The 13,497-nt window shown below is 34.9% G+C and overlaps 2 protein-coding genes across 2 annotated transcripts in view; both read right to left on the bottom strand.

Moving 5' to 3' along the window:
* Positions 1-13,497, bottom strand: part of LOC114324638 (formin-like protein) — a 384,693-nt gene that overhangs the window by 249,222 nt on the left and 121,974 nt on the right. The gene's annotated exons all lie outside the window — the stretch shown is intronic.
* LOC114324639 (uncharacterized) lies at positions 1,968-13,319 on the bottom strand. Its single transcript, XM_028272507.2, has 3 exons — positions 12,658-13,319; positions 11,873-11,976; positions 1,968-2,549 (listed from the first exon to the last, which is right to left on the bottom strand). Exons 1-3 carry the CDS (start codon positions 12,887-12,889, stop codon positions 2,055-2,057), a joined length of 831 nt encoding a protein of 276 aa, XP_028128308.1. The 5' UTR covers positions 12,890-13,319; the 3' UTR covers positions 1,968-2,054.

Genomic DNA, 13,497 nt, shown 5'->3' with positions numbered 1-13,497 from the left:
GCCGACAGAATATTCAGATGATTGCCAATAAAAAGTAAAGCGGTAGGTAAATATTCATTTCACATTTTTGGAGCCAATAAAACTGTTGAAATTTTTTGTCGTTAATATGTTTCTGACATAATAGTGTGACCAACTCCAATTCAGTCGAATTCGGGACAGGGCTGAAAAAAATTACTAAAATCCGGGATTTTGGAATGAAAATCGGGCCATTTTTTTAAATATACAAGTTTAATAATATCATCTTTTAATTGATTATTTAACATTTTTATGTTGACAATGATATTTTGATGGGATTAAGCGGATTAAGCCACAATTGGTTATAATGATAATTATATTTTTGTTAGTTTTTGGCGTTTCGACTTCCAATCCGAAAATCGTTCTCAAAAACAAAAAATTAGAAAATCAACTGATGTTGGATTTCCATGCAAATATAACCTTAGTTTGATATAAAATATTGTCCTTTTCATGATCATTTTTCAGTGCGTAACAAATGATAGAAAAAGGGTAAGTCCGTGATAATACACATTTATGACATTTATTCTAACATGACATTTTAGTTAAATCTGACAGTTGTCAAGTTTTATTTGCAATTTGGCATAAAAACAAATCAGTTGTGTTTATTGCATTTATAAAATGGTATTTTCTTTGATTTGTATAGTCTTATAAATTATACAGATTATATTTGTAATATTATTATCTAATTAAAAAAAAATTATTTTTTTATTATGGCGCCATCTATCGACAACTAGAATAACTATAAGAAATGTTATAAAAATGTCACCGACGAAATGTAATCACCGACGTGCCTTTTTTTCTGTCACATACAATTTAATGCGTTAGAAAGAAATCGAAAAACTGTGACGCACTGAAAGATGATCATGAGAAATACTGTAGTATATTGTGCAACAAGTTCAGAAAGGTACTAATGTCTCACGAGTTTGAAAAGTTGTGGTACGAGCGCAAGCCAGTGCCGCAATTCAAACGAGTGAGAAATTACCTTTCTGCACGTGTTACACACTATACTTGTTCTACAACCGCGGTTTTTGCTAAAAATCAAAATCACAATTTCCAAACGAAGATTTATTAATAATAAATAATTATAAATCTTAAACTGTATTTAATTAATACTAACCAATTTAAATTCCTTATACTTACCTAAACAAATTACACAGAAATCAGTTAAAAAATTAATGCACTGCCTTAATTTGTTTGAATTTAAACTATTTTAAATAAATTATTACAAAATACTGTCACATTTGACGTAATCAAGTTTTCTCTATAAATAACACAATGTACAATAATCATTTATGGATTCGCATCTTTCATCAATTTTAAGCAGCCATTTTTTTGCCCATCATATTAGGAGCACCATCAGCAGCACAAGATATCATATTCTTCATTATTGTGCTTTCAAACCTTTTACCGTTGATTGAAATCAACGTTTTTACAGAAAAACAACAACATTTCTTCAACAAAATGCCCTGTCTTAATATATCTTATGTAAGTTATTAATACTGCTTCACTGTCTCTCAAAGTTGATTCATCCCTTTGCACTAAGAAATTTCTTGTTTCCAGCTTTTCAACAAGTTGTTTTTCAATATCTTCGCCCATTTCGTCTATTCTTCTGCTAACAGTATTGTTACTGAGTGGCATAGCTTTTACATTCTTGTCATCTTTTTCAAGAACTGTTTTAAGAAATGCTACTATTGACGGTTTTAGGCGATGAATAAAGATATTTGATAACTCGCCTCAAGAATAAGATTATTAAAAGTATGAGCACTAAATAGAGACTTTAATGTTTTTCACAGAAATCTAGCATTGCATTTAAATGACCCATAGGGAAATGGTTAAACTCGTGTCGAGCCCATATACGAATTGCCCACCTTAACTACCAAATTGCCCCCCTGTGGGGCGTGGGCCCCACGATGGGAAATACTGAGTTAAGGTAATTAATGAAAATTCCCATATTGACATTACTATTTATAGTTATTTTAATTTACATACAATTTTGTTATCACAAAATGAAAAAGAAAACAAGGAATAAAACTATATAACTAAGACAATTCATTATCTGTGGTTTCTATCTTAAAGTTAGTTGTTGATGTCTCCTGGGGAGGGGAATACTGAAGAGGATCTGTAGAGTTATCTGTTTGCGCCATGCATTCAAGAGAAATAGTCGGCATTCTGGATGATGCATTGGATCCAGAAAATTCACCAATATCTGCATCGAATATAATATTAGAAATTCCCCTTTTCACGTGAGCTAGTGTTTGTGGATCATATTTTCTAAGTTCGTTGGCCAAGTTCAACGCATATGTAAAGAATGGGTCTTTCGAATAATTTGCAGATGATTGAAGTATATGAAGTGCTTCATTAATTAATTTGGGATCTAAATTTTTTTCAGATATCTTTTGTTTAGCCTCATTATTTTTTGGCCTACATTTACTTGATCTTTCAGTAGGCACATTGTCATCAGTCAATTCAACTCGTTGCTCAATAGCGGTTGCAGCCAAGGAAGAATTTTGCATATTTGACTCTTCACGAAGTTCCTAAAACAACAGAGAATTAGTGAATTCAAAAACTAATGTAAAACACAATGCGTATTCTTTAATACTTGAAATAAAACTGCGAGTCAGGCCGTCAGGCGTGTGCAAGTACTTGGAGGGGATACGAGAAACGATCGTGCGTGAATAGCGGAGAAATCTTGCAACTCTCTTAAATAAATCATATTATCAATTGAAATTGTCAAATTGACGTATATTTCATACCTACTGTCATTGAAGAAGAAAAATTATATGTTGCTCCACAATACTGATATGATATGCAATTATTATATAAAAGTAAATTTAATTAAGTGATTTTGCTTGCAGTACTGCATTTTAATAATTAATTTTATTTACTACATACAATTGTTTAACTTTTAATAACATAACCTCAATATATTGATAAAGAGGAGCCCAAATTTGAAGTCAGATGATCGAAAAAGACTATATTTTATTCCTTTTTGTTAACCTATAAGATAAATTAATATTATTTAATATGCTTAATCAAAATTTAACCCTCACGCACAAGATGTAGTCTATGTAACAACTTCAGTGAGAAACTGGGTTTATTTATTATGTTGTTAGTTGCTACAAATAAACTCATTATTATTATCAGATTTAGCCATACGGCTCACACTCCCTCTGAGGGGAAAATTGACTCATCCCAGATACCTACGGTATCAAAAGGATTGAGCTCTGGTGGGACTCTTTCCGTGTTATCGAGCCCTAGGTGACTTGGAATGCAGGTGTATCTCCCAAAAATTTTCTTACACTTCTGGCCGTCGCAAGTAGTACAGCTTTCTGCATGGTCTTATAAATATGTTCATTGAGACCCAGCTTTTTTATGCTTTCGAGGAGGGTCTTCGGAATGACTCCAGTAGTAGACATAACAATAGGTATCGTCTGGGTACTTTGCATTCTCCATTGTCTCCGTATTTGAATTTCCAGATCTCTATACTTGGCGATCTTTTCAGTAAATTTACTACGTAGATTATTGTTGTTAGGTATCGCCACATCAATTAGTGTTGTTTGTCTTGTTAATTTATTGACTAGTACGAGATCTGGTCTATTATGTGCCACTGTTTGGTCTGTGAGCACACTGCGGTCCCAGTATAGCTTGTAGTTGCCATCCTCAAGCATACTCTCAGGAACGTATTGATAATATGGGAGATGGTCCGTTTGGAGAAGTCCCAGTTTGTTAGCTATCTCTTGATGAAGGATTTTTCCCACTGCGTCATGCCGTTCCTTGTATTCAGTTGCAGCAAATGCCTGGCAGCCCCCTGTAATATGTTGGATGGTTTCTTGGGCTTGACATCCATATCGGCATCTGTCGTTTTGAACCTGAGGGTCTTTGACGATATATTTCAGGTAATTTCTGGTTGGTATAACCTGATCCTGAATGGCCAGTAATGAACCCTCCGTTTCAGGGAACATCTTTCCTGATGTCAACCAATAGTTCGACGCTATATTGTCGACATAGTCTTGGCTAACTTCATTGGGATGTCGCCCGTGCAGAGGTTTACCCATCCAGGTGCGCAGTTTTTCGTCCTTAGTAAGGTGGTTTATGCGCATTTCTGGTTCCCTCAGTTTGATCGGTGTTGTGTCATCTACTGCGCAAATTGCGCGGTGTAGAGTAGATGTCTCAGCCTGCATCTGAAAATAAGTTCTTAAATTAGCAATCTGTTTATCTAATTGCTCACCTATATCCATAAGTCCTCTTCCTCCTAAGTACCGGGGTAATGTCGTTCGTTCTACTGCACTTTTAGGGTGGTGTTTTTGTGCCTTTGTGAGGTGTGTTCGTACTTTTCGCTGAAGATGTTCTATATCCGTTTTTGTCCACTTAACAATACCAAATGAATAGCTAAGCGCGGAACAAGCGTAGGTGTTCAGTGCCTTAAACAAATTTTTACTGTTAAGCTGTGAACGAAGCAGCTGTTTTACCCTTCTTATAAACTCAGTAGTTATCTCAGTTTTCATTTGCTTATGGTCAATTTTCCGCGCCTGCTTTACTCCAAGATATTTGTACATATCGTTATCGCCCATGGCCTCGATGTTCTGGCCATTTTGCATATCGAATCCACCGGGCTGTACCTTTCCTTTGACTATATTCAAAACACGGCACTTGTCTAGACCGAACTGCATACTAATATCATTAGAGAATGTTTCTACAGTTTTTAGCGTCTCTTCTAGGTGTTCTCGAGTGGAAGCCATTAATTTCAAATCATCCATATACAACAGATGATTGAGCTTCGCTATTACAGTATTATTGCTTTTAATGCTAAAACCTGAGTCTGTGGAGTTTAATAGCTGGGAAAGGGGGTTCAAAGCTAAACAGAACCACAGTGGACTCAACGAGTCTCCTTGAAACAGGCCCCGGTTGATTGCGATATTTTCGGTTTCAATATTGTTTTCACCAGGTATTTGGAGGTGAATTTTAGTCTTCCAATCTCTCATTATATGCCTTAAAAAGGTCACTATGTTATCATCGACCTTGTATATTTTCAAAATATCTATTAGCCATTCATGCGGTACTGAATCAAAGGCCTTTTTATAGTCAATAAAAGCAGTAAAAAGGTTCCTTTTTTTAGTGAATGCCTGGTTAGAAATGACTGAGTCGATGATAAGCTGTTCTTTGCAGCCCATGGAACCCTTAGCGCATCCTTTCTGTTGAGGCTCTATGATATTGTTTAGAGCACAGTGTTGGTAGATACGCCGGGTTACACAGGATGTGACCAATTTATACAAAGTTGGAAGACAAGTAATTGGGCGGTACTTGGATGGATCTTGGGTGTTATTTTGATCCTTGGGTATTAAATAAGTAGTTCCCTGAGTTAGAAATGATGGTAATTCCTGCGGATTAGAAATAACATGATTAATTAATGTTGATAAGCACTCATGAATACTCCAAAACTTTTTAAGCCAGAAGTTCTGAACTCCGTCTGGTCCAGGAGATTTCCAGTTATGAAGCTCTTTGATGACATTTGAGACTTCTTCAGTCGTGAATGGTTCGTAGTTAGCAGTGACGTAGTGGTGACAGTTGTGCGTCGTATCTTCTATCCAGCCAGCATTGTTGTTAAAAGCAGCTGGTGTGGAAAGTTGATTTCCCCAAAACTCATGAATTTCTTCTTGGCTTGGGTAAGACTTGTCGACACTTTCTACGGTGGAATTGAGTTTTCGGTAAAACGCCTTCTCAGAGTTCTCAAAAAGTGCATTGTCACATTTTCGGTTGCTACTAACTTTATACCTTCTTAATCGTCCTGAATAGACGGAGAGTTTTTGTTTTAATGTATCCAGACACTGTTGGGCTGTGTTATTTTCTGGATCGTATCTCGAGTGTCTTGCAGTGCTCCGCATTATTTCTTCAGCTCTCTTAATGACTTTTCTACTTGTTACACCTCTTATATATTCTGTGACTTGACCAATATCCCTACGCAGTAATTCAATTTTTCCGAGAAGTCTTTTTTCCCATGGTGCAATTCTGTTACCAGTCCTTCCGTTATTAGTACCCCGTCGTGTTCTGATCTTAACGCCCATTACATTGGCAATTGCTGTTGCTGCACAGTAGATTAGCATATGCAGATATTCCAATGTGTGGGCTTCTACGACATAATTGGGTAGGACTTCAGTGTTCACAATTTGTAACAGCGCGCCTAGTTTCTTACAAGAGTTTATTCGTGGTAGCGGTGGTCTGCTAAGTGGATTTGTTCCATTAAACTCTTGTACGGCACGAGCCATTTCGTTTTCTAGACTATGGCGCAACTCGTTGTTTTCCTGCTGTGTATTGTCAGGTTGAGTTTCTGGTATGGGAATCTCAGGAATCTGCTCCTCAAGGATTTCATTAGGGACTTGATCTAAAACTAGCTCTTGGTTATTAATCTCCCGTTCGACTTCGCTTTTGATGGCATCGCGTCTAGTCTCTGGGATAAGATTATTTCTTATGATTACCCGGTATTGATCTGATACTCTTTGCTCCGATACTTGAATATCTGGGTACTCCCTGCAAAATTCGGCATACAGCTGTTGTCTGTAGCCGATCGTTTCTTGACCGAGGTTTGTCACCTTATAATAGAAGCGCAAAATGCTTTCGTTGATGGACACAGTCCATTTCATGCGCTGCCTCGGTCGTCCCGCTTGAGTGAGCGCCGGCTGATGATCCAGCGCAGCACCTTCGGCGGGTGGAGCTCTTGTTGTTATTTGGCTCGCTTGTGGTTGTGGTTGGGCTGTAGCTGATTGTATGACAGGGGCCCGCCTCCTCAACACCCTGCCACCGACGTCCCGCATGCTGTCACGTCCAGCGCCGGCTCCAGACGTGCCCTGGCGATCCCCAGGCAGCGATCCTAAACACAAATTATTATTCTCCATTCTCATGGGTGTGCATTTTATACCTACTGCCAGGTGTCAGTTTTTGTTCCACGGCAAGTATTCCTGCTACTCTCTGGGTATTGGCGCTACGAATACCCAGAAAGCATCCCCCATTCGCAGGGGGCCGCGCCTGATAGAAGAACTGACAAAAACTCCCACAGGTCATTATTATTATTATTATTATTATTATTATTATATATTACTTTTTCTTCTTATAATTATTTTTGGGCTATGGCCTTGACAAGTATCCAACAACCAGGACTAATATAATTGGTCAATATACATAAAAGTGCGAAAAATGTTGCTGATCTATGAAACCAGGTGTCGCTTTTCCGAACTTGCACGGTCCCAATACAAGATAAATTTTATAAAATTATAGTAAACTGAGATCAATATATTATATTATCTTTCATCAGAACATAATATCCATTCTTTATTTTTTAGAGACCTGGCACTACTATTGTTCTATATTTTATAACATTTATTTTTTTGGTGCCATATATCTTCATCCTGGAGATGTTTTAGATAAATCAATCGTAAATAAATTGCCTTATAATGTAAATCAACTTGCACAAAAACGCTGCGATTACAAACTAAACAAAATTTAGAATTGATAAACCACAACCAAAACAATAACCAATACAATAACCGATGCAGAAAACATAACAATACTAGATTTCGAAGTTGCTAATTAGGGCGTGATTTTCCCGATTTTTATTTTGTCAAAACAAAATGGACCAACTTTATTTTGAGCGTAACTTGCTTACATTTGATGCTAGAAACTTCTAAAAAACAAAAATAAATATTTTTTTAAACACAAAAAAGCTGTAATAAGTTTTTCGCAAAAAGTGCATCTATCATCTTTTGGCTATTTCACGTTGAAATATTCCCTTTGAAATTTGACGGATTTGAACCTATTTTTTATTAGCTACAACTTTGCTTCTACTGGTTCTATAGATTTCATACATACAACGTTTTTTCACTTTTTTAGAGGCTATATTTTTGCTAAAAATGTTTTTTCGATAAAATACTTAATTTTTGAGTTATTTGCAAAAAACTCCTAAAAACGTGTTTTTTTTTGCTGAAAAATGAACATAATATTTACCCGCAAATAACTTCAAAATTATTAACTTGCGTGAAAAAATGCTATACAACAAAAGTTGCTTAGAATTAGTCAGTTTGTCCATTTTCGAACCTATTTTGAACGTATATTTTTTCACCCCCTAGAAGAGGTGAAACTCACCCCCAGGGCAAAAGCACACATCGGCACAATATCACTTTTCTTCTTTGGTACAAGTATGTTACCTATGCGTATGCCAAATTTCTTGTCAATCCATGCGGTATTTTAAAATTTAAAACGTCACTTTTATTAAAATTATTGTGGTTGATTCCCATGCATAAAATATTATTCATAACTATACGTATACATAAAAGCTCTAGTTTTGTTAAATAGCGCAGTCACTGAAGGTTTTCACCTCCGATTTCGTTGAACCTCCATCGATTTTCATGAAAATTGGTGAGTAATTAGAGGATACCTCAAGGAACAAAGGTGACATGATGCCAACTTGCGCTTTACCCTGGGGGTGGATACCACCCCTTCTCTGGGGTTAAAATTATTTTATTAAAAATAATACCATAAGTCGATAGAGGGACAAATTATAAGCAAAATTTGTTATATAAAGTTATTAAAATAAATCAACACTTTTAGTATGGTATAGTTAGACCCAAACCCAGACATCCAAAGTGAAAGTTATCCTCCAACATCAAATTGTTCTATATGGTCCACATAATGTTCAGAAAAAAGTCACACCATTTTGAGCGTCGGGTTTGGGGGGGAGAGGGGGGAGAAATCTGCAAATTCGTAGTTTTTTACGTTTTTCGCCAATATTTCTTAAACTATGCGGTTTAGCATGAACTACCTTTTATACAAAAATGTTCTACATTAAATTTGAAATAAAAAAGGTCCTATGCATAACCCTTCTAAAATGAACCGTTCCAAAGTTACGGAGGTAGTATAGTATCATTGGTCCAAAAAAAGGCCTAACCCAGACATCCAAAGTAAAAGTTTTCCTTTAACACCAAATTGTTCTATATGGTCCACATATTGTTCGGTAAAAAGTTACACCATTTTGAGCATCCGGTTTGGGGGGGAGATGGGGGAGAAGTCGGTAAATTAGTAGTTTTTTTAAGTTTTTCGTCAATATTTCTAAAACTATGCTTTAGCGTAAGGAATGTTCTATGGAAAAATGTTCTACATAAAATTTAAAATAAAAAAGGTTTTATACGTAATTGTTATATAATCAACGGTTCCAGAGTTACGGAGGGTGAAAAGTGGAGGTTTTCGATACTTTTTATATTTACCGATTTCTTCCCCCTCTCCCCCCCAAACCCGACGCTCAAAATGGTGTGACTTTTTTCTGAACATTATGTGGACCATATAGAACAATTTGGTGTTGGAGGATAATTTTCACTTTGGATGTCTGGGTTTTTGGTATAGTTATATCATAAATATTGCCCAAAAAATATAAAAAGTATCGAAAACCTCGACTTTTCACCCTCCGTAACTCTGGAACCGTTGATTTTATAAGAATTATGTATAGAACATTTTTTGTTTTAAATTTCATGTAGAACATTGTTGTATATAACATTGTTTACGCTAAAGCATAGTTTTATAAATATTGACAAAAAACGTAAAAAAACTACTAATTTACCGGCTTCTCTCCCATCTCCCTCCCAAACCGGACGCTCAAAATGGTGTAACTTTTTACTCAACAATATGTGGACCATATAGAACATTTTGGTGTTGGAGGAAAACTTTTACTTTGGATGTTTGGGTTAGGCCTTTTTTTGGACCAGTTATACTATACTACCTCCGTAACTTTGGAACCATTCATTTTAGAAAGATTATGCATAGAGCCTTTTTTATTTCAAATTTAATGAAGAACAATTTTGTATAGAGGGTTGTTCATGCTAAACCGCATAGTTTTAGAAATATTGGCGAAAAACTTAAAAAAACTATGAATTTACCGATTTCTCCCCCCTCCCCCCCCAAACCCGACGCTCAAAATGGTGTGACTTTTTTTCTGGACATTGTGTGGACCATATAGAACAATTTGGTGTTGAAGGATAACTTTCACCTTGGATGGCTGGGTTATGCCATCTTTTGGATCAATTATACTATACTATTTTTGAGTTATTAAAGACCAAAGATTTTATCTTTTCGTAAAAAAATGCATGTTTTAAATCGGTTTTTCACGTAAAAATCAAAAACTATAAGCTTTTACAAAAAAGTTATTATTACTGAAATTGAAGATAATAAAAAATTGAATACATTCCTCATATAAAGAACTAAACTAATGTTAGTTCAAAGTGAGTTATTGGCAATTGAATGTGTATTTTTTTCGAAGAGTACTCAAATTTAAGTATTCAAGCTTAAATAACGGGAAAACGATGCAATGTATAAAATATTCCTGCTAAACATTTGCCAAAGTACTTCGGAATACCTATCAAATGAGCTTCAGAACAAGGTAATAGCGTCAAAATTAAGCAAGTTATAATGAAGATAAAAGAACCGTTTCGAATTTTTTAGGAAATAGCGAAAAATAAAACATACGCCATTTCCACAAAAATTAAAATTTATAGTAATCCTTACCAGAACTTCTTTATATTAGCATAAGTAATGTGTTCGATAATTTTGACCGGCTTAGAATGCATATTTTTGAAAAAAAGATATAATTTAAAAAAATCATAATTTTTAAAATTATTGTAATTCTCATATTCTTTTGATAATAACTCCAAAAATACTCAATATACTTAAAAAATTATATATAACCAAATTTTAGTTTTTTCTGTGCCAAATATTTTATCTGTTTTAGTATTTCTATAGGGTAAAAAATAACCGAGATAGAAACGTTTAAATCTTAAATTTTGCTGTGGGAACCATGCAACCGGGGTCATTTAACCTTTTATTATTAAAACAGTAAGGGGTTTAAAAGATTAGGTTTAACGTGTTTAAAAAGCACTTGGAATTAACTTTCAAACAGTTTTTAGATGAACCTGATATCGTATACACGAACGGAGTTATTAAAAAGAAACAATAACATTTTTTGGAAAAAATTTTAAAAGATAAATTTTAAAAAAATTTTGGAGCATAAATTTTAACGCTATCAAGATGTTCGGGGGCTCATTTAATAGATATTTTTAAGTACTTTGACAAATGTTTAATAAGTTTATGTTATAAAATGCATCGATTTCCCGTTATTTCAGCTGAGTTTTTTACTCGCCGAAAAAAATATACATTCAATTACTTATAACTCACTTTTAGTTAACATTAAAAGGTCTTTGTAGTAAGGGGTTTATTTCATTTTTTATTAGCTTCAATTTTGATAATAGTAACTTTTTTGTAAAAACTTCACTTTCTGAGTAATTGATGAAAAATTGGTTAAAAACATGCATTTTTCTCAAGAAAAATTAAAATCTTTGATCTTTAATAACTCAAAAAGTTTTGATTTATTTTAATAACTTTATATAACAAACTTTGCTCACAACTTGTCCCTCTATCGAATTATGGGGTTATATTTAATAAAATAATTTTCACCCCGAGAAGGGGTGGTATCCACCCCCAGGGTAAAAGCGCAAGTTGGCACCATGTCACCTTTGTTCCTTGAGATATCCTCTAACCACTCACCAATTTTCATGCAAATCGATGGAGGTTCAACGAAATCGGAGGTAATAGCTCATATCACCTTCAGTGACTCCACTAAAAGGAGTATTTTTGAATAAAATAGATTAGATTTGATTGAATAGTTAATTTTTTTTTGCTGAAAAAATTGTTCACAAAATTTATTCTATTCCGCATTTGTGGTTCTAAATAGAATATTGATTGATATTATACGATCAGCTAATAGGAAAATACTAATGATTTAAATGAGCAGTTTTATGGCGGGTAATATCAATCAAATACTTACCTTGGTCTTTGATTTGGTGTATTGATTTGGCTCTGGGTAGTCTTTATCAGATAAGAATTCAAAACTCTTGAAGGCAAACCATTTTGGTTCATAATCTTCACCAACTGAAGTAAAATATCAAATTAGTACAATTACGTCTTACATTTTGATTATCAAGACTATACAGTGACGAGTGCGCTAATAACCGGCAAAATATAAATATAATAGAAACCTAATTTGCATTATATTGATATGTTTCCCTCCTTTAGACGTCTCAGAGGAGTTTGGCAACTACCAACGTAACAGTAACAGTTTTAGTTTACATACTACTCCGATACGTCTAAAGGTGGAAAACTATCAATATAATGTAAATTTATAGGTTTCTATTGATAATTTCCCACCTCTACAGTTTCATCTCTTTTTATTTCACAACGTAGGTTTTATGGTTTTCCATCTTTTGCGTTACTTTGCCGGTTATTAGCGCGCTCATCAATAGTAGTGGATTATCTAAAGGGCTATGACTTATGCATACGCACAGTACAAATGTATGCTTCGACCGTACAGTATAACAGAATTAACTGAAACCCTCCAGGTCACTTGCACCGCCCAAGCGAATGTCTGTCGTCTCTTCTCGTGGTTGCAAATAAATCGGTTTTACTGTACAAATTTTAACAATTTTAGACGGGCCGGCACGACGATATTTTCAAGGTCATAGCTCTTCAGAAAATAAATTACCTCTGCCTACTATTTAAATCAACATAAAAAATGTGTTGAACAACTTTTAAGTAAAAAAATTACCTACGTACCTGCCCCAGTGAGTTTTTTCTTCCTTTCCCTTGATTTTTCACTCCTATACGATCCCATTAGAGTTCTCATTTTAGTTTTCAGCTTATTGACCGATTCTCCCATTGTAACACTCATTTCTCTCCATGCAAGATCTCTTCTATCCTTTTTAAAATACCCTTTGTGTCTGGCATCCCACAATAATCGGTTTTGTCGGTATAGCTCGATAAGATGAAGACATTCTGCCTGATCCATTTTTAAGAGCAATACAATAAACAACTAGGCAAAGTTACACGTAACCCAGCTACGCGAGACTGATGCGAGTGATGCGCACCGCGCGCCCGAAAACTCAATTCCCTTCCGCTCATGTCGAAGCGTTCGCGTGACAACAGTTTCAAGGTGTGCATTCTCGTTCTCGGCAAGAAGACTAGTTTCGCGGTACAGCTGCACGAGTATGCAGTGTTGCCGTCGCTACCAATTTATCGTCAAAACTAGATCTTTAGATTTGGTTAGTTAGTTTTGAATGTACACACACCCAAACTTATATGGAATCATCTGATATTTCGTATTATTTCGTGCGCATTTAAAAAAAACGAACACTCGAAGTCAAAAAATATTCATTTTAAAGCAATTTAATAACAAATACATAACAATTAAATAAAACAATAAAGTATTTAACAAACAAATTGAAACTAGTTGTTTTAAAGTCAATAGCATAAACAATTTCAATGTAAAACGAATAATGCTTAAATTGTTTTTATTTTTTGTTGTTTTTTTTTTGGTAGTCAGTGTTATCACCTCTAGTCCTTATGCAAGCTTCAATTTGCGTGGGCACGCTGCTGATCAAATTATCAACATTTTGT

The sequence above is a fragment of the Diabrotica virgifera genome, chromosome 2 (assembly GCF_917563875.1).
Source record: "Diabrotica virgifera virgifera chromosome 2, PGI_DIABVI_V3a".
Lineage (NCBI taxonomy): Eukaryota > Metazoa > Arthropoda > Insecta > Coleoptera > Chrysomelidae > Diabrotica > Diabrotica virgifera.
Note: the sequence above shows the minus strand (reverse complement) of the source record. Positions and strands in the feature narration are given on the sequence as shown.